The sequence below is a fragment of the Perissodus microlepis genome, chromosome 14, assembly GCF_051167445.1.
Source record: "Perissodus microlepis isolate ML-2025 ecotype Zambia chromosome 14, ASM5116744v1, whole genome shotgun sequence".
Lineage (NCBI taxonomy): Eukaryota > Metazoa > Chordata > Actinopteri > Cichliformes > Cichlidae > Perissodus > Perissodus microlepis.
The window spans coordinates 6,026,528-6,050,313 of record NC_140474.1 but is presented as its reverse complement, the minus strand read 5'-3'; the positions used below and the strand labels follow the sequence as shown (position 1 = coordinate 6,050,313).

The following is a 23,786-nucleotide window of genomic DNA, read 5'->3' as shown; positions in this document are numbered from 1 at the left end:
TTCAAGGATGTGCCTCCTCAGCTGCAGCATGTTTTAAATGGATTAATATTTCTACCATTTGGAAAAAATAAGACTTGCAAGTTCATTGCATTAGATTTACATTAGCAAATGCATATAATTGGATTCGTCAGTGTGTGGGGAATGTTATCTGTAGCTCTATAATTTGGCTGTAGTGCAAAGGGCTGAACTCAGCAGATGGATGGATGCTGGCTCTTGGCACCTTCTCACCGCCTGTGTGTGTGAGCAGCTGAGTACGCCTCATTTACGGGTGTAAAGACGAACATGGCTTTCTCCACAATCCCAAATCCACTTTGCGGTCTTAAGAACAAATATTCAAGAGCAGTGTTGGTCAAGTTACTTGAAAAAAGTAATCAGTAACTAATCACTGATTACTTCCCCAAAAAAGTAATCCCGTTACTTTACTGATTACTTATTTTCAAAAGTAATTAATTACTTAGTTACTTAGTTACTTAGTTACTTTTTAAAAACACGATTTACAACCTGAATGGCTGATAAAGCGATAGATCTTTCAGCCCAATTCTACTTTTTCTGCATAATCCATCATACAAAATGTAATCAAATGGAAAAGCCTCTTTTTAAAACTTGTTTTATTAGTTTTAATCTTTTAACTTTACGCATCAAGCAAAAATTTAATTATATGCAACATTCTCTGACTAGAAGAAATTTGTTTAATATTTAAACCTATTTTCTGCACATTCCAGCACATAATTTTTTTTTTGTTGTTGTTACACTCAGTCTTTCAAATAGATGCAAGTAAAACACAGCAGAAAATAAATAAAATCAAAGACTAGCGGTCCTATTGCTCTATTTTCACCTGTAAAGCAGGAGTGGCGTAGGCGGAGGTTTACCCTGGTGCAGGTGAGCCGCAGCGGTCAATGGAAGAATCCGCGAGTTTCTCTGTGAATTTCCCATTACGTCATAGCGCACTCGGTGCTTGCTTGGAATTTTAGGGGTTGTTTTTTTTTCGCTGCAAAAAGAAGTTTTCTTCCCACGCACAACGGACACTAATGTTTTTGTCACTTTTTATGGAATTAAACTTAAAATAAGGTCAGTACTTCCATGCTTTAAACGCTGCACACTCATACTCTCTCCCGCACTCCACATATGATCCATTGTTGATCTGCACACAGCTGTTGTCATGAACGTGGCACTTGCTTACGTCACTGTCATGAGACATTCTCGCAAAAAAATCACGGTTTTAGTAACGCAGTAACGCAGCGTTCCTACGGGAAAGTAACAGTAATCTAATTACCGTTTTTGCAATAGTAATCCCTTACTTTACTCGTTACTTGAGAAAAGTAATCGGATTACAGTAACGCGTTACTGCCCATCTCTGTTCAAGAGTTTGCAAAAAGTCAATAAATTCATGGTTTAAATTCAAGGATAGTGCTTCTGTATGTGTGGGCAAATACGATCTCAGTGCATCTCCTTACACTGATTTTGATTAATTTTATGGTAGTTACAGTTTTAATGAACTTCAAGACTCTTTTAGTAAAAGTGTTTCTAAACCTTGCATCAAAGGCTCTCACAGTGACTCAGATATGTTATAGTACAGTTATAATATACCCACTGTTCCCATGAAATAATTGAGGAGAATATTAAAAACAGAAAATCCACATTTTGAAATATAACCTGTCCACTTCTTAATAAGTAACTGTATTATTTGAGTCTTTATGACACCTCATGCATTTATTAAAATGGTATAAAGTTATGTCAATGCAGTAATATTATTAGTGGTGTGATTATAAGGGCCTGTGTCCATTTTCTCTACTCAAACATTTGTCAGTTGAAAACTTTTGGAACAGAGTGCACTTCTCAATTTCTCCCACAAACCAATCAAATTCAAAGAGGAGTGGGACTTATGTTATCAACACTGTAAAGAGTTTATCAGCATTATACACTGGACCCTAAAGTTCTGTGAGTCCAGCTATAATAAACAAACCCAGTCTCCCTTGCAAATAGTTTGCATCTGTTCTTGTTGAAATGCTATCTTTGAACTTTAGCATTGGAGAAGAGGAAAACCTGACAACCACAACAGGTGGTTTTTCACACACAGTGTATGTGGTGCAGCATGGAAGTGCGATGGTTAGCACTGTTGCCTCACAGCAAGAAGGTCCTGGGTTCAAATCAACCATCTGCTTCTGTGTGGAGTTTGCATGTGTCTACGTGGGTTCTCTCCGGGTACTCCAGCTTCCTCCCACAGTCCAACGACATGCAGATAGTGAGGTTAGGTTAATGTCAGTGTGAATGTTGTTTGTCTCTCTGTTAACCCTGCGACAGGCTTGTAGGTTTAGGAGCCACAGTTATGGTATATCCCTTAAATGTTCAAAATGGGAGGGACTTCCGACTAATGGCGGTTTGGTGCAAGTAGCATTTTTGGTGAGCTCTTGCAGGGTCGGCCTTTTTTAAATTATTATTGGGCACTTTTTCTCTGACTCGACCACAAGCGATATCTATCTCATTTTAAAATAGTACATTGTTTGATTTTGCTCACTAAAATGCCACCAAAGCCGACTAAAGGAGGAAGCTCGGTCTGGCCTCACCTGCGGCCTGCTTCTCCTGACTACCCTTTTACCCGTCCTGAATCGGGGACTGCGGCCCAGGCCGCCACCAATAGCGATGTCAGCGCTCTCAAAGCGGTGCTGCTTTCGGCTCTCCGCGAGGACTTTGCTGCTACACTTAAAACGGAGTTTCAAGCTATCCTTGGTGAAAGTCTTTCCTCCATTAAGTCCGAGCTGCTCTCCTTCAAAAAGGAATTAAATGTTCAAAATGTAATTGTAATGCCTGTGTAACATATTGGTTTAATAACCCCTGGATTTATCCGTCAGTCATACATGGCTTTAAAAAATATGCCAGTTGTCCATGTTGGATCCAGACCAATCAACATAAGGTTTATTATATATATTTGATCTGTTCATTTACTTTTACCAAAGCTTCTTGTGCTGTACAACACATATCTACCTTAGAGTCTAAACGGGGTCCTGCAAACTTTAGTAGTCCCTAAGTTCCTTCAATTTGAACACACAATCACGTGAATCTGTTTTATCCCCATCACTCTGTCACGGATTCAATTCATTTCAATACAAGGCTCCTTCTGAGCTTTGACCACAGCAGACCTTAACAGTATGTGACATTTCCAACTTCTCCAAAGTCTCCATTAAAGTTCTCTGTGCCTGAGGCATGTGATTGCACTTCAGACTGAACTTCTTAGGAGAATGTGTAACAAAGAAGACTGAAGGTTTCCAGCGTGGGCTCCAGTATGAAGCTGTAGGTCACAAACCACTGGGTGTCCTACTAAAGGTCTTTTCTGTGAGTCACTTTAGGTTCAGGTGTGTAATTCTTTTCTACTCCCCTTTCTTTCACCATATTCTCCATAAAGGTCAGTCCATGCTTGAATGTGAATGTAGGTTGAGAAAGTCTGTGGGATATGGGAAATGAAAATAAAATGGCTTTTTCTTATCTTCTACTGTAGTGCTCTGTGAATAGAGCTATCCTCTGGCTCATCCCTCTTTTTCTTGGCAAATGAAGTTCTGCCAGTCTCTTGATGGGTGCCAGCGATGCCGTCTTTATTGGAAAGCGAGGCTGCATAAAGGTTGAGTAAACACAATTAGGCTGCCGACCTTTTCCTTTGGGGGGGAAGTAACACAAAAGTTGGCAGTAACTTTAAGTGGCAGATGCTGCAGGGGCACTCCAGGTAGATCTGTCTGTTTAGTACAGACCCTCTCTCTGTTTTCCAGAGGGAGATGCGAGGAGAAATAAACAGAGCTCTGCAGTCTGTGAAACATCACATCCATTTCTGAAACAGGAGGCAAAACATATTTTTATGCTGCTGTACATGGTTGCTGATGTGAGATTGTTGCTGTATGAGCTTTCCAGTTAGGACCACAGCAGCAGCAGTGTCCCCATTCCTGAAGAGAGCAGGCGCATGAAAATGATCAAGTCTAACACATACAAAGGAGAATGATGGGTTGTGAAGAGGCTTGCAGATGCATGGCTTTGTTTGAGATTCGCTAGTTGGTTGCTTGGAAGAGTATTAGCTGAACGGCTGGGATTATGGGCTGAGCTTGACTTTGTTTCCTGCCTAAACTAATGCCATACTCTATTTAGTCTCATAAAAAGTTTGTGTTTGTTTATGTTTGTCAATACTGAACTGTGGGGCTCTTTATTATCTGAAAAGTATGTTCAATACTAATGTAGAACAGCGGTCCCCAACCCCCGGGCCTCGGACCGGTACTGGTCCGTGAGTCGTTTGGTACCGGGCCGCGAGAGTTGAGGCTCAGGTGTGAAATGTATGGTTTTCAGGGTTTTCAGCTCTATTTTGCTATCGTTTTTATCGTTAACTCGGTTTTCCTGGGTCTTTTCACGTGTGTTATGAATAAATCTTTTTTTCGGTACCGGTACTAGTTTTATTTTGTTGTATTTATCTGCGACACCTTAAAGTCCGGTCCGTGAAAATAATGTCGGGCATAAACCGGTCCGTGGCACAAAAAAGGTTGGGGACCGCTGATGTAGAATACTTTAAGTTTGGTGGTCAACAAGGAGTCACTGTTTGAGTTTCAGTGGTCATCAGAGTTTTTTCTGCTTACTGTGTTATTCTTTTAAATGATTGATAAATTTTATTATTTTATTTTTAGTCTAGTATAGAGTAGAAAGGAAGATGGGTTGTATGCGAGGGGGAATGGCACATAGAAAAGCGCCTGGAGCAACCTCGAACCTGCGGTGCAGCACTAAGGACTAAAGCCTGCACAGGGTCACCTGTTCAACCAGGTGATGCATCGTGTTGCTCCTTCTATCTTTTCACAAAAATGCAGTAAAATGAAGAAAATCAAATAACTGAAGAATATTGAAGTATCAGTTGTTGTATTGGTATAAACCTTTAGTTGTACTGGTGGTTTCAGGGGAAATATTTAGTAACTGTACCTTCATGGGTTTGTTTATGTTTTCTGTCACTGTTATATTTACATTTCCACTGGATTAACTGTACCTGCTTTTAAATTACATTTCACAATGTATGTGATTTGTTAGTCTATTGTTGCATAACTTTATTTTACTTTTGTCTTGCCAACATTTACATTTACGTTCACCTTTGATTAATGAGCCGGCAAACAAAAGACGAAACATTGACCCAAAATTTAAATTACCTCTGATAATGAATCTTCATGAAGGCTGATTAACATTTGAGGTGTGATTGGTGCGAGTGTTCATTAGCTCACTCTGAGAAGGCTGAGCGATAACAAATCGCATCGATGGTAAGTGTCCAAGTGTGATTTATGCAGTGGACTTGCCAGAAAGTCCAGTGAATGTTATCCTTCACTCTCTGGACGAGTGTCATTCATCATAATATCACCAAGTGCACCAAACACAATCTGGATTTGGTGTTTGTAAACTGACATCAAATGTGTTGAGAAGCTGGATAAATTTAGTAAATCATATAAACTCTATATGAATGAATAGATAGATAGAAGGTGTGTGTGTGTGTGTGTGAGAGAGAGAGAGAGAGAGAGAGAGAGATAATATAACACACACACACACACATACACACACATATATATATATGTATATATATATATGTATATATATGTATATATGTATGTGTGTATATATATGTATGTGTATATATATGTATATATATGTATATGTATATATATGTATATATATGTATATATATATATATATATATATATATATGTGTGTATATATATGTATATATATATATATATGTGTGTATATATATGTATATATATATATATGTGTGTGTATATATATGTATATATATATATATATGTGTGTATATATATGTATATATATATATATATGTGTATATATATATATATATATATATATGTATGTATATATATATATATATATATATATATATATATATATATATATATATATATATATATATATATATATGGTTTGTGAAGAAGCTCTCTGGAGTTGCTTGACTGAACCAGAATGGAAACCTTTCTGTTTATACTAATGATTATGTTAATAATAAAAACTTTTTTTAATAGTGCAGCAGAGAAATGTGGTGTTTCTCACCTCGTTCACAAAGTTTCAAAAACAACATGTGCAGTGAGAGCCTTTTATGAGCATCAAAAATGTGAATAAGCATTTACATTTCTTTTTCATGTAAATGCTTATTGATGTTGTATTTTCCATCATCTTATTTCCTGTTTTTGTTAAAAGAATGGGATCATTGTTGATTGCATATTTTTGATATCACCAGGTATTTGAACCTTATTGTTTCCTCACGCACATACTTCACTCTCTCTTCACTAGCAGGTCTGCATTAAAGAAGACAGATCGGGGACTGCTGTAGCCCAAGGTCATTCACTCTTGATGTGTCATATTTTGTCATTTTACTGTACTAGTGTCACAGTTTGAATATGTGCACTCCATACTAACACATATGAGGCCACAGAGCAGGAAATTATTTTGTAATAGAATGACTTGGGCCGACATTATTTTTAGTATTTTCAGGGGTTTATGTTTATAAAGATAACAGTGGAACTTTTGTAATTATTTCACTGTTATCATTGTTGTTATTGCTACTATTTTAATGAAGACAGAGCTTGTGTCCCGTTAACGTTGACTTCCTAGATCTCCTTGCGCTTCTGCCTGTCGTAGCTTTTTATGCTCCACTGATTTGGCTGAGCTGTTGTTACACAGCTTATCAACTTCAGGGTCATACTGGGGCAGTTCCCATCCATGCATGTCCTGGGTACCGCGGTGAGTGTGTAATACAGATAACAGAGAAAAGGCCTGACCACCTGATGTGTTCAAGGCCATGGTATTTGGCAACAGCGCCGAAGGTGATAACTAATTGAGTAAAGTAGTCTAACCTGTTTGAAATGAATGCGTGGACCATTTTCCCAGTTTGAGATGAGAATTTTCAAACTTTCAGTATGTTATGAATATGAACGCATTTTTGGAACAACAACAAATATTTCTGGTTTCTGCAGAGCTACAGAGAGACCGTCAAAACAGAGTACTCCTCCAGAGTAGAGAGAAATAGTACACTGACAAAAAAATCTATGCATATAATGTGCATTTATAGATTGATACAGATGAACATCCTCTGCATAAGAATGGTAAGACATATTATGATTTCTTTATGATAGTACAAAGTGCGAGTGTGTAAAGTTTAAAGAGTAGCAAACCAAGAATTGATCCTTGCGGAACCCCTCAATTTTTATTTTTGCAGATCTAAAACTAATAATTGAATTGAAACATAAAATGTTCTGGTCCTTAGATATGATGAAAAGCAGTTATGAAGGCTTTGGATTAAAATATCATAATCAAGAGTGTCGAAAGGCAGTGGTGAGATCAAGCATAATTAAGACTGAACGACTGTAACTCGGTGCTCTTAAATAATCTTTCTCACTGCAGAATGATGGACTTCAGTTTACTTGTAAGGTAATTACTGATATCTTTCCTCGTTAGCATTGTGTTGGCACACACCTGAATCCACCAAACCTGCAAACTGCTAAAATGTCTGCTTTTATAGAGGTGATCACACTTGCTGATGATCAGTTAATTAAAGCGAATTTGATTAGCAGCATCTGGCAGCTACTCATGTCTTAATTCCCATGGAGGCAGTAAGGATATACTTAATACTTAATGACATGGTGTAATATGTTATCTGTTGTTCATCTGATGCTGCACTTACCAAAATTTAAGACCAGAATAATTTTGTAATATCCTGATACATGAAACGTGGGAATTGAAAGCAGATGCATTTTGCTTTTACCATGACTTTCTTAATCCATTCATTCTTTTCTGTAACTGTATAAACTAAAAGTGTTACCAAATTTTTATTCCTACAGTGTGCACAATGGACAAAACATCAATATAGGAACAATATACGTTGCCTTTGTTGAAAGTAAATATCAGTGAGTTTATACAAGCGTTTAGACGAATTCAGAGGAACTCGCTGTCCTCGCAACTGGCTCGGGACTCACTGCTCTTTGTGATTTCATTATGAGTCAGGTTTGTATCATAGTCCGGCTCTGAAGCTTTTCTTGTTGCAGAATAAAAAGTAAATTAAATTATCCTACTGCTCCTAAGTAAAGCGCTGCTTTCCAGCAAAGCATCGCTCGCCAGCAAGATCTTCTTGATCTGACCTTCAGACACCTCTGGTTTAAAAGTGGGTGTGTCTGTAAACACTCAAACAGAACCATAAATCAGCCACTCTTTGAACATAACTCTACCTCATTCAATTTAATCAATGCATCAGCGTTACGCAATGCTCTGATTAAAGTAAATGTACAGGAGTGACATCTGTAAGATGTACAGGGACGTACTGGAACATGAAGAGTGATTTATTCATTTGAACTTTTTGTCCTTTCTTACAGGGAACATCACTTATTGTAAGTCGCCCGAAGCAAAAATCTACTCAGATTTTTTTTTTTTTTTTACTCCACAGCTTAGGGCGATTGAGACTGTATTTGTAATGTTTTATTGAGGTTTGCAGTCTAGTGGAACTCCTAGTGGAAGGATTGTGTCACGCACTACCCTGCCAGGCACGTACGGCAAGCTTATTTATGTGAAGGGAAAATGGTCTCTTTCTTTTTAAAAATCTCCTCCTCATCTCTTTCTCCCTCAGTTCGACATGCAGAGAATCACCCTGGAGGAGCTGAAACACATCCTGTTCTGCGCCTTCCGTGACCACCTCACCATGAAGGACATTGAGAACATCATCATCAATGAGGAAGAAAGCCTAAAGGAAAACTCTGGCAACTGTCAGACAGAGTTTGAGGGAGGTGAGCTGAATTCCCTGAGCTGGCTTTGCACATAGGCATGAAGATATATAGATATATATATATATGCCGGTGTGTGTGTGTGTGTGTGTGTGTTGGGCTAGTCGTGTGTAGGTAGAGACAGAGAAAGTAATCCATACTGTCAGGAAGAATTTGAGCTGTCTCATCGAGATCTAAAGCCAACACAGTCACAGCACACCTGCTGATTTATTAATTTGGGGGCTTTCGTGGGAACTGGTGTCAGCTGGTCACCTGTTTAGAAGCGGCACAGATGAAATATACATGAATTCACTCTGCAGAACTATCCAAGATCCATCCAAGATTCATGGATATCAGAGCAGCAGAGCGTATTATAAGACTTTCACTCTTATCATAAAAACAGGAAATGCAATTGTTTCTTTCAAAACCATTTAAAATGTTTTTTAAATGCCAGGTTTGGAGTCAGATTTGATGAATCATCCCTTTCAGTCATCTCTGCTTTGGGTGCTGAGAGAAATACATTCTAAACAGACCACAAAGTGACTCAATTTGCATAAAACATTTGCAGTTTGAAATGAAATGAAACTTGGCAGTATTTTGTCACAGCACTCGGCATTCAGGCCAGGCAGTTCTGAGCATGTATGTGGGGGGGATCGTGTTAATAATCATCTGTTTGGCTGTAACTGAACAGATGCTCTGCAAGCGAGAGATATGTTCAAGCAAACTTTGTTATTAGAATGTATTTATCTTCTGCTCCCCACTTAAAAAAGCTTCAGCCTCTTCAAAACTGCACATAAAAAGTTATACTTTGGAATTTTTTCCCCAGTTTCTCACCTAAAATCATGTGTCAGCTTTGTTACATTGTTACATTTTAGCATGTGCAAATTAATTGATTTCATATATGTTTTGAAAGCAGATTAAAAAATGGCATCTATTGTGTTTCAACACCAGTAACATGACTTTTAGAAGCACAGAAATCTGAGTCATAACACCAGCAGCTCCTACATGTCCTAAAGCAGCGTCCCAGCCTGTTTCGTTATGCAGTGAGTCTGTGCTTATCAGTCTCTTTGGTTAATACTGTGTGAATGAAATTCCAATGCGTTGAGATTTGTCTTTCTAGCCACGGCCGTTTATATTTCTTCTGTGGACCAAAATGACTCTCAGAAGCAAAAGAGACTTTAATGTCTCTCACAAACACACATGCCTGTGAATAAAAAAGGGATTTACTAGGCCAACACTGGTGTCACTGAGAATGGACAAAGATTGCACAAGCACTTTATCAAGCTCTTAAAACTGGTGTAGAGTGATGACAACATGATGACCCTACTAGGTTTATGATTAAGGCTGCCCACTGCAGAATCTATTGAGCCCAAGGTCTTCAAGTACCACCTGCCACACAGGGACACCAAAAAAGTGCTCAGTCATGGAGAAATCGATACATCAAGTCATGGTGTGATTCATACTGAATACGATTCATCATGCTACACTTGTGCTTATTACTTCAGCTTTCTGATATATGAGGTAGCACAAGAGGCAGTTGATTTCCCTCTGGCTTTTCCTCGTACTGGATCAATATGGTGGGAGGCTGAAAAACAACTGGAAAAAAATGTAACCACTGATCCATAGAAGTTCACCAGACGCTGATTCATTGCTGAACAAATTGCACCAATAGCATAAAGTGCGGAGAAACATGCTGGAGCTGCAGCAGCCATCCACAGAGTGCCACTTGCAAGTGTGGAAATCAACTGTGATCCATGAATGTCACAGCTGCCTCACAGGTGTGGAGATTTAAGGGCATATAGATTGAATCTCTATATTGCATAGGCTGGTTAGTTTGTGCACTTGCGTTATGTAAGGTGTGATTGCTGACTTTTTCAAAATATCAGTGTTGTTGTTGCTGCTTTCAGCATAAAAGAAAAATCCCCCTGGAACATATTTAACAGGTTCAACTAAAAAGCAACTAAATTACGCAGCAATTCCCAGTTTAGCCCTCAAAACTCTCTTTTAACTCGCTTTCCTTTTTTAATGCATTTATCACAATTTTGCACCACAGATTCTGCTAAAGGCTTTAGGGCGATCGTGGCTCAAGAGTTGGGAGTTTGTCTTGTAATCGGAAGGTTGCCGGTTCGAGCCCCGGCTCGGACAGTCTCGGTCGTTGTGTCCTTGGGCAAGACACTTCACCTACCGCCTACTGGTGATGACCAGAGGGGCCGATGGCGCCATATGGCAGCCTCGCCTCTGTCAGTCTGCCCCAGGGCAGCTGTGGCTACAACTGTAGCTTGCCTTCACCAGTGTGTGAATGTGAGAGTGAATGAATAGTGGTATTGTAAAGCGCTTTGAGGGGTCCCTTAAACCTTCTTAATTAAAAATGCATGGTGTTTACAAGCAGTCAAGCACACATTTACTTTTCTGCAGGAGTCAATGTATTGTGACTCTTCTCAGTACTGAACAAGAAGAAATGTTGCTAGTAGCTGAACAAATACAAACAAATACAGGGAGTGCAGAATTATTAGGCAAGTTGTATTTTTGAGGAATAATTTTATTATTGAACAACAACCATGTTCTCAATGAACCCAAAAAACTCATTAATAGCAAAGCTGAATGTTTTTGGAAGTAGTTTTTAGTTTGTTTTTAGTTTGAGCTATTTTAGGGGGATATCTGTGTGTGCAGGTGACTATTACTGTGCAGAATTATTAGGCAACTTAACAAAAAACAAATATATACCCATTTCTATTATTTATTTTCACCAGTGAAACCAATATAACATCTCCACATTCACAAATATACATTTCTGACATTCAAAAACAAAACAAAAACAAATCAGCGACCAATATAGCCACCTTTCTTTGCAAGGACACTCAAAAGCCTGCCATCCATGGATTCTGTCAGTGTTTTGATCTGTTCACCATCAACATTGCGTGCAGCAGCAACCACAGCCTCCCAGACACTGTTCAGAGAGGTGTACTGTTTTCCCTCCTTGTAAATCTCACATTTGATGATGGACCACAGGTTCTCAATGGGGTTCAGATCAGGTGAACAAGGAGGCCATGTCATTAGTTTTTCTTCTTTTATACCCTTTCTTGCCAGCCACGCTGTGGAGTACTTGGATGCGTGTGATGGAGCATTATCCTGCATGAAAATCATGTTTTTCTTGAAGGATGCAGACTTCTTCCTGTACCACTGCTTGAAGAAGGTGTCTTCCAGAAACTGGCAGTAGGACTGGGAGTTGAGCTTGACTCCATCCTCAACCCGACAAGGCCCCACAAGCTCATCTTTGATGATACCAGCCCAAACCAGTACTCCACCTCCACCTTGCTGGCGTCTGAGTCGGACTGGAGCTCTCTGCCCTTTACCAATCCAGCCACGGGCCCATCCATCTGGCCCATCAAGACTCACTCTCATTTCATCAGTCCATAAAACCTTAGAAAAATCAGTCTTGAGATATTTCTTAGCCCAGTCTTGACGTTTCAGCTTGTGTGTCTTGTTCAGTGGTGGTCGTCTTTCAGCCTTTCTTACCTTGGCCATGTCTCTGAGTATTGCACACCTTGTGCTTTTGGGCACTCCAGTGATGTTGCAGCTCTGAAATATGGCCAAACTGGTGGCAAGTGGCATCTTGGCAGCTGCACGCTTGACTTTTCTCAGTTCATGGGCAGTTATTTTGCGCCTTGGTTTTTCCACACGCTTCTTGCGACCCTGTTGACTATTTTGAATGAAACGCTTGATTGGTCGATGATCACGCTTCAGAAGCTTCGCAATTTTGAGACTGCTGCATCCCTCTGCAAGATATCTCACTATTTTTGACTTTTCTGAGCCTGTCAAGTCCTTCTTTTGACCCATTTTGCCAAAGGAAAGGACGTTGCCTAATAATTATGCACACCTGATATAGGGTGTTGATGTCATTAGACCACACCCCTTCTCATTACAGGGATGCACATCACCTAATATGCTTAATTGGTAGTAGGCTTTCGAGCCTATACAGCTTGGAGTAAGACAACATGCATGAAGAGGATGATGTGGACAAAATACTCATTTGCCTAATAATTCTGCACTCCCTGTACAGAATCACTGCATCATAGTCTGCAAATGCTCTTTGATTGTCTTTTAATAGCAGTTTGGAAATCAGCATCACAACAGTAACAAGTGGAAGTGTCATAAATTAAACCAACACATATGGTTGTCAGCTAAAGTTACCCCGCTGGATAAGGACAGAAGGATGAATGCATTAGTCAGCAGCCACTAAGCCACCGAGCACTTTATTACCTTGAGACCACAGTGGCCCGGAGAAAGTCCTCTGTGGATATTTGGCAGTTGTATCATTAGGCTGGGCGGCTGCAGAGGTGTTTTATGAGGCTGACATTGGATTCAGTTGACTGGACTTAGAACGATTGTCTAGACCACAACTCTCCTCCCATCTTCAGTCCAGCAGCTGAACACATGTTCTTTCCATTTGCACCCTGCTAGCTCATCCTCAGAGATGTATGTGAAAGATTGGGCAGATTTTGTTTAAGCAAGACTTTAAACGAAACTGATTTAACAAAAATTGTGACATGTGTAAAATCCCTGAACTCTATTAACTCCATAAGATTTAATTGACTTGTTTGGAGCTGGTTGGGGATAAACTGCCTTCAGACGTTGTGGTAACATTCAACAATCACAGGCTCCTCTGAAGAAGAAGAAGAAGAACTTAAAAGAAAGCAAATTTATGACTACAAAGCCGGGGAAGGCTATGAAAAAGATTTAAAAGCACTTCCAGCTTGAAATTTCCACTGTTCAAAATGCCTTTAAGAAATAGTAGCTTAGAGAGATGGTGGAAGTCGTGAAAAAATGGGGAACAGGAAGATTTAGCTGTCTGAAGACTCATGCCACACTTCTCCACTGAAACTGCAAAACAATTAAAGATCACTTCACCTGCCAGCAGCGCTGTTTTGTAACAGATGAAGACTTTCATGTTGTGTCAGCAGTAGATTAAGATTTAGGGAAACAGGTTTATGGAGGGTAATACTGAGCGGAGAGTGATTTCTCTACCAGCTCCTTAATTTCCATCTATGTGACACAAATGTCTAACAGATGACACTGTGAATGTGAGTAACTGTCGGTGTCAGCATGCTGTTCCTCAAAAGAAGCAGCCAAAAGATTTGTTCTTAGAAAACTACCCTAAATTGTTTGTGTACAAGGAGCAAACCACATTTAAACTCTTTACTCACCCAGTGTTGAGTTATGTAACCTTGGCATTTCGGTTTGTTCTAAGATGTGGATAAAATGACAAGTTTTATATAAATTTGAAAGCCTGGAAAATAATTATTCAGCTCAAAATTGCCAAGTAATGAAACCACCTCAGCCAAAAATGACGCAGCCTTTTCTGTCCTACATTCCACATTTTCTTTGGAGCAGCACTCAAGAAGCATTTTTGATGACTTCTTTGTGTGAAAGTTAAGAATAGTGCTGTGTGTCTGCAGGTCTTTGGCTCAGCCTCCCTAATTACTGTGGCCCGGAAAATCATTTCACTCACTGCAGGGAGGACGAGCTGCTAAATAACTGGTCAGGGAAAGAAATTGATCGAGCCAGAAGTAAGAACCTGGCCTGCTGTTGTGAAAATGTGTGTCAGTTTGAAATCCCATTTCATGACCTTCAGTTCAGCATCCTGTCCTTTAGTCTAAACTCAGGGTTTATGGAGACGAGATTTTAAAATCCTGAGTTTGAGGTTTTTCGATGAAATACAGAAATCTCCCCCAAACACATTATACCCCTCACTGCTCATTATTATACAATAGTACTCTTCCTTCCTGTTTATGTGAATGAGTAGGCAAAATATTAAAACCCCCTCTCAGTGTGATGCGGTTAAAAAACAGTACAAACTGCAGCTCTCAAATGGCTCAAGAGTCGAATCGCTACCTTTCAGACAGTTTCAATTAAAATGAAAGAAAGAAAGGAAAATTATTTCCTTTGAGAAGGTAATTAGGATTTTTTTTTTTTTGCATGTATTAGACTATATTAGCCATGAATCTGGTGTTCCTGACTAAAGGTGACTGGGTGGGTTTTTCAGTCTGAGCCTCCGAGCTCTGAAACTCCCCTCTGATAAGCTGCACAATAGGTGAAATCATTAAAAATACTTTTTTTAAAAAAATCAGTTTTTCTCCTCCAGTTCATGTTCTGTACTTTTCTTTGGGTTTTACTGACCCGTTTCTGCTGGTTTTATCTGAATATCTCATGTAAAGGAGTTATTTAAAGGTGCTTCAGGAAAAGAGTTGATATATAACAAGGTACAGCGAGCCTGTTTGACAGAGTTAAAAGAAAATCTTAGAATACATGCTATTTATTTAAATAATCCAATCTTTAGCTTAAAGATTCTCCTATCACTTTAAAGCCGCTAGACTAATTGGGCTCTGTTTTGTGAAATTTGGCTGTTGCTGTGATGTCTGGACCGCTGAGTTGTGGCTTAGTGGGCCTCTCTGTTGCTTCTTTCAGCTGGGATCCAGAGCAATAATTCTCCTTGTCATGGCCTATGGGAGATCACACCTCAGGGTTATTTCTTTTGTTCTCGGCTATAGTAAAACATTTCACAATAAATTATATTTATGTGCTGAACCCAATTCGAAGTAGGTTTGTTAATAAGTTATAAGTTAACGGAGGAAGCTGGGAAGGAAATGTGGAAGGTGGGGAGACAGGAAGGAAATTAATGCTAGAGATGGGAATGAAGGGAAGGGAGAGGGCACAAAAACAAGGAAGCTCACAAAGAGACTCGGAAGTAATGGACGAAGACATAAAAAAAATTAAAGAAGAAAGGCTTCAAAGAAGGGAAGATGATCGGAAGAAAGGAAGGAAGGAAGGGATGGAGAGAGAGATGAAGAAGCTACCATTGGCTGCTCTCTTATTCAGGAGTCACCACATATTTGATTTGCCAGATTTTTCCAAATTAAATATTCATGCAACCCACAAAGGATTTGTGTGTCCTTCTGGGGTCGAGCCGGGAAATCTTTTGTTTGTTAGCCGATGAAGATGGTACGGATATGGGGAAAAGATGAAGATGAAGATGGTTAAGAAACAAGGAAGTGAGAAAGGGAGGGACACGTAGCAAACCAGGAGTGGAAGGAATGAGGTAGGAAATGAGGAAGAAAGGAACGGAGGCAAGGCGACCAGTGAGGAAGATGAGGAGGAAAAAAGAAGGAAAAGCCAATATCCTGAATACTTCTTTTGCGTGGGTGTGCTCATATTCAGATCTTTTTCCTCCAAGCCCCAGAATTCAACATATGCCCTCTAATAATCCGGACTCTTTCCATGTGGGACCATCCTTTGCTCTTGGTCCAAGCTGAGTTTTTATCCTCGACACCAAACCACAAAAAAGACAACAGAGCAAGACTTACATTTTTAAGCATCTTAGGGCACTTTGTAATAGTATTCAGCTTTGAATGGCATTCATCTTTCCTGGGAGAGAAGTGTTGACCAATGAGCTGAAAAAGTAACACTTCACAGCAAAATAAACCATTGAAAGTCTGATGCGTGTCAGTGAGCCCTCTGTTTTTCTTCATTATCGTTGTCTGGGCACAATAAATGATTTATCCAGTCTTATTAGAAGCAAAAGTGGTACCATCATTTAAATCTGCTTATTTTTTATTTATGTCCTTCATTTGTGTTTGTCTGCTTCTCACATCTCTTTCAGTTCACCCCTCAAAGAAGAACCGTCAGACGTGCGTGAGGAAGAGCCTCATCTGCGCCTTTGCCATGGCATTCATCATCAGTGTCATGCTCATCGCAGCCAATCAGATGCTGAGGAATGGCATGGAGTAGCTGTGCCCACTGTGAGCTGGAAACAAGCCAGCCTGCATGTGCATGCCAGTGGGTGAGGTCGTGTCCCTGTTGATTGGAAAAGAACTGCAAGGAGTAACGCTCGAAATAATCAACGAAATCTGTTTTTAAAATTGTTTTTAGTGTTTTTGAACGAGGGCCACGTCTCCACCCGACGTCCAATAAAACCATGAAGCCAGCATGAGGAGTCGCGCAGGACTCCTCCCCCTTTACTCTGACAGGGACACTCAAGGGCTGACATTACACATAACATACTGTTGTCTCTGTTTCCCTGGTGTAATAAAAAATAAATAAAAAAATCCGACAACGATGCAGGAGTTAAGAGCTGTTCGCTTTCCCGGCAGCCGAAAGTGATGCACTTCTGCTGATCTGTCACCCACCAGAAGACTCACGAGCTATCAGGGCTGCAGTCTGGCTCCCAGGAGAGAAAGGAAGGAAGGAAATGTCTGCCCTCTTATTAGAGCTCCTGAGAAAAGATGATGGCAAAGCTTGCCACCACTGAAGCAGGAGGATCTGTACAGGCCACAGCTTCTCTCACGTTATAATACTCCAGCCCTCCATCTAACTACTCTCTCTGGGGGCTACTAGGTGCTGGCATCAGTTCATCAGCCCTAGAAGCCAATCAGTCAAGCATCTGAAATGTTATATGGTAACTCTGGGCTTGTTTTTTGAAAGAACACAGAACATTGGGAAATATGTTATTTTTTCCTCTTCCTGGACACTGTTGGGTGAACAGTGTGCAGAGTGCGAAGAAAAAGTCCTATTTACAGAAAAAAAATCCACCCTCCAATGCTCTAGGTACTGTGTGTGTGTGTGTGTGTGTGTGTGTGTGTGTGTGCGCGTGTGGTATACAGGTGTGAATCCATTGCATTCAACTGTGTCATAATGTGTAGGTGGAAATAGCGAGGATAATGGTAGAATCAGAGTGGCGAGATGTTTTTCCAGCTGAGAAAACTTGAATCTTGCTTTTTAATCTAAATGTAAAATGTCTTGTGGCATTGAAGCATTCAGGCTTCATGTCAGAGTTCCAGCACGATGTCTTTTGCTACTCTTTGATGACAAGGGACTGCTACCTAACCCTAACATATCACTGTTTTAAATACTTATTTAACAAAAAAATTTATGATCTGGAAATACATCTGTGACATCATCATGTGGCATCGTCGTCATAACTCGTTTAGGAAGAATACAACCAACCAAAGACAAGTCACCACCAAGAGAGTGATAAAGTGTTTCAGGGTGGATTTTTTTCATTTGAATTTTGGGTGTTTTTTTTTTCTTGTCCTTTAAATCACACCACATCAATTTAAAGATTTCTTAATGCTGTGAAAAATTGCTGAGCAGTTCTAAAACCCAAATTTAAAAGTTTAGTATCATCATAAATGTGGTATATATTATTAAAATCAAAGGGTTTTTCAAAATTAACAAGGTACACTTAGATTTTTCAGCTGTATTAACTTAAATCTGGGTGGCTCCACAGCGTAGCGGTTTATGCATTATTTGCCTTCTAAACAAAAACTTTCAGGTTTGATCCCAGGAGGAGGTTTGAGTCCCTTCAGGGCCGCGTCAGGAGGAGCATCCATTATGGAAAAACTGACAAATCGAACATGTAGAGCTACCTGCTGCAGTGACACCTTGTGATTAAGGGAGCAGCTGAAAGTAGCTTGCATTATTTTAATCTTAATCCAGTCACACATGACTGGATTATCTGCAGAACCAAAACTGTACAGAGTCCGCTGATTTATAAATCTTCTGATTTATAAACTATTTTTAAAAAATCCTTATTGATTTTAATTACTTTTCACAGCAAGAGTAACTAAAAGAGTCCACTCGTACTCTTATTTTAGACAACTAGATCTTTATTTCTGTTCTTTAAAGATGCATAATGCTCTCTGTATCTGTTTGATCCTGAGAAATTTCCCTGGACATGACCGTTTTAGATCACACCTTCTGACCTCTTGAAGAAAAAAATCTGCAAAATAATTGATACTAATAACAGTTTTAAGTTGCAGCCCTTTGGCTGCAGAATAGACAGAATAAGAAAAACGTAATCATGTGCACATTAAATGCAGCTTCAAGGCTAGAACCTAACTCGTGTGGAAGAAAAACATGTCACTGACTCACTGACTTAAGTACTCACCATAATGAAGAATATATTTTATGACTACAGAGATAGAAGTCAAATCGTGCCACTCTTAAATAATTCCGAGGCAAAACAAACTCTCTAAGGCAATGTACAAACATTCTCACAGCACTGAATAATTTGACGGTTCCTCTCCCACCGAGGACAGCTCTGAACTCCTGCACTGACACCCCCCCCCCTTCCAGGGGTCAGAAACACCCCTGTTATCAAGTGCATGCGATCAAGTCAGTGTCTTCTGTAAATACTGTAACCCATGTCTGAAATGTCTCCAGTGTCTGTTGAAGTGTACAGTATCTGTGTGTGTGCATGACCGTCGGTGCTCTCTGCTCACTCGGGTTCAGAGGTGCAGGGAGGAGGCTCAGCAGGAGTAGAGGCGGCTGCTTCATCACAAACATGCCAGGCGCAGGCGGTAAAGGCCCTTTCTGTTTCCTCTCAACCCTCCTGCCAAAGCCATAGAACTCTGCAGAGGTGAACCAGACAACACAATATAGACATTTTTCCCTGTTCCTACATGGAAACACAAGATCAAACGGGCATTTTTTTTGGCATAAATATGTATATCATATCGGACTCAGTTTGTTCCTGTTATTGTTTTTGCACTGTACCTGTCATCCATTCCAGTGAAACGATGCAGAAGGTTGTAGGTTTGTGCAATAGTGCCATCTAGAGGTGAAGTAACATCACACTGGCCGTGGTCTTGTCTCGTCACGGTGTTTGCGTGTTTCTCCCTCTCTGCACACTCATGGGAATGTGCTGTCAGGCAGGACTCAGCGTTATATTCACAATATGTGGAAAATATATTGATATTGAATGTTCAAATATGAGGATTTTTATGTATAATGTATAGGTTGACTTTGCTCTACCTACACTTCTGGCAGAGCAGCACTTGCAATGCGAACACATATTTAAACGGTGTATTTATAGGAACAGATTTCTTGCCTATGGCAGACAAAGTGATTTTAAACCTGTAAAAGGTTTCATTCACAGATGATTTATTACTATCGCACCCTGGAGACTTCATAAAGAGCACTGCTGCAAAAGCAGCCTAAACAAACTTGTACAGTAGGTCACGCTGGTTTCGTTTTTCATCAAAATGCTTTTTTTCTTTTACTATTATTTTTGAAAACGTTACAGCACTGGTGGACATTTCCTACCAAATAAGAACTAGACACTACTGTTATGTAGTGGTTAATTGGAAAACTGTTTTATCACGAATTTCTTATTTAAAAATAATTAAAATTTTATTTTTATTTTTTTTTTTTTTTTGATGGATGCTGTTATTGCAGTGATGCTGTAATTAAACTGTCTTCACCCCAGTAGAATGATTGCATGACTCCATCACTGAAGTGGAGGGTTTGTTTTGGAGGGGAAACGCACAGTGTCTCTTCAGTAGCATGGTGGTTGGATCCCACATTTGTTTCTTATGTAACATTGTAAATAGCTACTAAGACAGCATATCTATTGGACAAGCACATATTATACATACTTTGCACGTGCAGTATTTAAACATGTAGACTAGAGAATGACTTTCAGTTGTACTATTTATTAGAGGAATACTAATTATCACTGTAAATATGAAAATCTGTACAAAACATCAAAGCATTAAGAATACTTGCAATAAAAAGACATTTTCTAAATGGTGCTGTTTGTCTTATTATGCAGTAGACTTAAGATCTCACTAGTTATTAGTTCAAGATCAGGACAAAGTGTTCAAGGGATTGTACATTTTAAAATATAATTTACTATCTGATCCTATACCATGACATTTAAAACATTAACATAATGCTCATTTAAATAAAATAAAAAAATCTCTCACTTTGTGATTTTTTAAAAAGCAAATAGAATGCATTTATCAAACACTTTTAGTTAATGTTTGTTATGGAGTACTGGCAGAAATCTTTAGCCATTCCTCGTTGCCTCAGGGGCAATGATTTATTTGAACATGTGCAAACATAAATGGAAATATACGTAAAATCGAGTTTATAACAATATAACAAGCTTGAAAGTCAATATTTGGCATTGTAACTGTTATTCTTCAATTCTAGTTTTCTTGTCATTTCCACAGGAACAGTTTTCCAGGCTTCTTGAAGGATATTCAGAGCTCGTCTTTGGGTGTTGTCCGCCTTTTGTTCCATTCTCGTGTCACAATGATCCTACACTGCTTCAGTAATATTGAGGTCCGGGCTCTGGGGAGGCCATGCCATGACTGATGCTGTTCTATTGTATGTTTTTCTATCCAGGTATGCTTTTACTGTATTGACAGTGTTTTGGGGATCATTGCTATCCTGAAAAATGATGCATTTGCCAATCACATGCTTTCCAAATGGCATTACATTGTGGGTTAAAATCCATTGTTACTTTTCTATATTCAAAATTCCATCAATCAAGAGTTTCCCATCCTTAAGAATAGCTTCTTCTTCTTCTAACAATTTCTGACAAGGGTTCAGCAAACGGTAGATGAATCAGCTGAAGGGCTAGACGCACCTTTCAGGTCCTGTGTTGGGTCTTAACTCAATTTTTCCTGCTATTTCTTAAGGACATGACTTTCAGATATTGTTAATATGCTGTAGATAGTTTATTTTAGGCTTGCCACTTCTTGTTTTGTCCTCCAATTGTTCAGTTTCCTGAAATTCAGTGACACAATGTAGTGATTGATATTTTCAAAAATGCTTTTTTATGACTGTTACATATCTTTGGTACATTCTACATATTGCTTTGGTTCCCTGTCTTCGCCTCAGTCTTTTATAAATGCTAATGTAACAAAAAATAACAGAAAACTCATCTATTTACTCATAATGGATCAATCAGGGTGTTAGTAGAAACTAACATGGAGGGTGTGTGTGGTTGAAAGACAAGGCCTGAAGAGGAAATGAGGGTTAGGTGAGAGGCTGAGGACGGAAGGACTGGTGGAAACATTGGGGTAAAACAATGGATTCACTTATTATTAATTATTAAACACTTGTTATTAATGGAGCAGTAACACTGAGAAAAAAAATCATTAAACTTTTACTCCTACTGACAAAATTAATCAAAAGCATTTTTAATTATGAACATTAAAAGTACTATTGAATGGGGAAAAATCACATCTATCTGGATTTCTTTGCTTGTTGATTTCCAAACTAATATAAGTATTTTTCTGTACCTTTGCACTGATTTTCCCCTTTAACTGAATTTATCCTGCCAATGCTTTTTTGCATGTGCCATTTGCTGCCAGAAATCAGATCATCTTTTTCATATAAATCTATGTACAAAAAAAACAAATGTAACCATCCCCCTTTTAAAGCTGGAATCAGTCTTTGACTTTGCCTTTATTCTTCATTGCTGTATTACCTTTCCTCCTTCTGACCTTACTCTTTATGGACACTTTTAGCATAAATATAGCATCTGGTTTAGCAAACCTTATAAAGGGAAAATTGATCTGAGGAATGGGAACAAAGCAAAAGTCATCATGAACGTGTCAGTTGAGGCTGTTAATCACTGCAGGTCACCCTGCTTAAAAGCAGTCCAAATCCCTCTTTACGTGAAGCCTTTGCTTTTATTATATACTTCATATAACATATCATATTTATTTCTAACCACCATGACACCACAAGAGGGAAGCATTAGGCACTGAGATGGTGAAACTGCAACTGATAAAAATGCACTTCATACATATAATGCAGCAAGCTAATCGATCTGTTGAAATTCACAAACACTTCTGCAGAGTAGATACATTCATTTCATTTTGTAGGATAAAAATATAATTTCCTGCCTTGTTAAGTATCACTATAATAGAAGGACACCGGCGCTAACAGCACCCTGAAATCTACTCGGCAACAGCAATGAAGCAATGATGGAGATAGAAAGATAAAAACAACCATAGAACCTTATTTTGGTGCAAAGTCAACAAATTTTATAATTTATAAATTTTTCAATTTTATATTTTATATTCCCCTTGCCATAAGAGCTGGGTAACACCCAAATTTCTCATCTGTGCAGTAATAAAGGTTTATTCTATTCTAAAACTTTAAAACTGTTTTTATTCTAGTATATGACTTTTATGATCACTGAAATTAAAGTTAATATAGATATAGCTTGAAAATAATTGGACAAATAAGTGCCTGGAGATGTTACCAGAATGGCTCCAGAGTGTGAGAACGACATGTTTAGTACAAAAGAAAGAAGAAACAGATTTTGGTTCTCACTGTGAAGTGAGGATATAGTATAAAAATAATTGGTATCAATAGCTTTTACTCAACAATGAACACACAAGGTGAAGTAAACGTAAATCACAGTCTGATAAAACCCTTTAATAAAGCACATTCAGTACATGTTCTGAAGCTATTACTCTGGCTCTGTTTGGGGTCATTGTCATGCTACAGAATGAACTTAAGCGATCTGATTATTTTGCATGATAAAAGATCTAATTGTAGTTCTAGTCTCTAGTTTTGACACGCTCTCTGCAAAAAAAAACCCCCAAAACAACAAAAACGAAAACAGCGGGATGCTACACCATGCTTCGCTGCCAACATCTGTGCCTAAAGAGTTGTGCACAGTATTGTGTGTTGTATCATCTGTTACCCTTGCTGCAGTGGGTTTTGTGAAATTGTCACATTTTCATACAGTGTTGCTGTTCTGTCAAGTAATTACATCTGTATCTCTGCTGCTTTTTACAACTCTTCATCCCGAAGCAGAGAGCAGGCTGGGGTGACAGCTGCAGTGACACTACCCTCCAATCACAGAAAACATACAGCGCCACATGGTGCATATTAGAGCAAAATCATATTTGACAACTGTGAGTTCTCTGCTCTGACATTAAACCACAACCTCTTTCATTAAGTGCTCACAGGGAGCTGCAGGACACTGCTGGTCAGAACAATGCAAACAATGATACAATAATGTCAATGAATTCATTTTCTAGATTTTTTGTCATCCTTTAAAAATAGCTCCATTTTTTTACATGCTAAAATCTACAAATTATACAAATTTCCATCCCCATAAATGCAACCTTGTCTTAGTAACGCAGCGAGTTTATTTGATCAGTTTGTCCTTGTTATTATTTACTGCTGGCTTACATTTAGCAGGACTTTAACCAA

The 23,786-nt window shown here is 39.0% G+C and overlaps 1 protein-coding gene across 2 annotated transcripts in view; it reads left to right on the top strand.

Moving 5' to 3' along the window:
* Nucleotides 1–20,348, top strand: part of caln1 (calneuron 1) — a 65,221-nt gene extending 44,873 nt beyond the window's left edge. For both annotated transcript variants that reach the window (XM_084950268.1, XM_084950267.1), the window contains exons 5-6: nt 8,633–8,789; nt 16,423–20,348. In XM_084950268.1, coding sequence (XP_084806394.1) covers nt 8,633–8,789; nt 16,423–16,550 — 285 coding nt within the window. In that variant the 3' untranslated portion in view covers nt 16,551–20,348. The remainder of the gene's footprint in view (nt 1–8,632; nt 8,790–16,422) is intronic.
* The last annotated feature ends 3,438 nt before the right edge of the window (nt 20,349–23,786 follow it).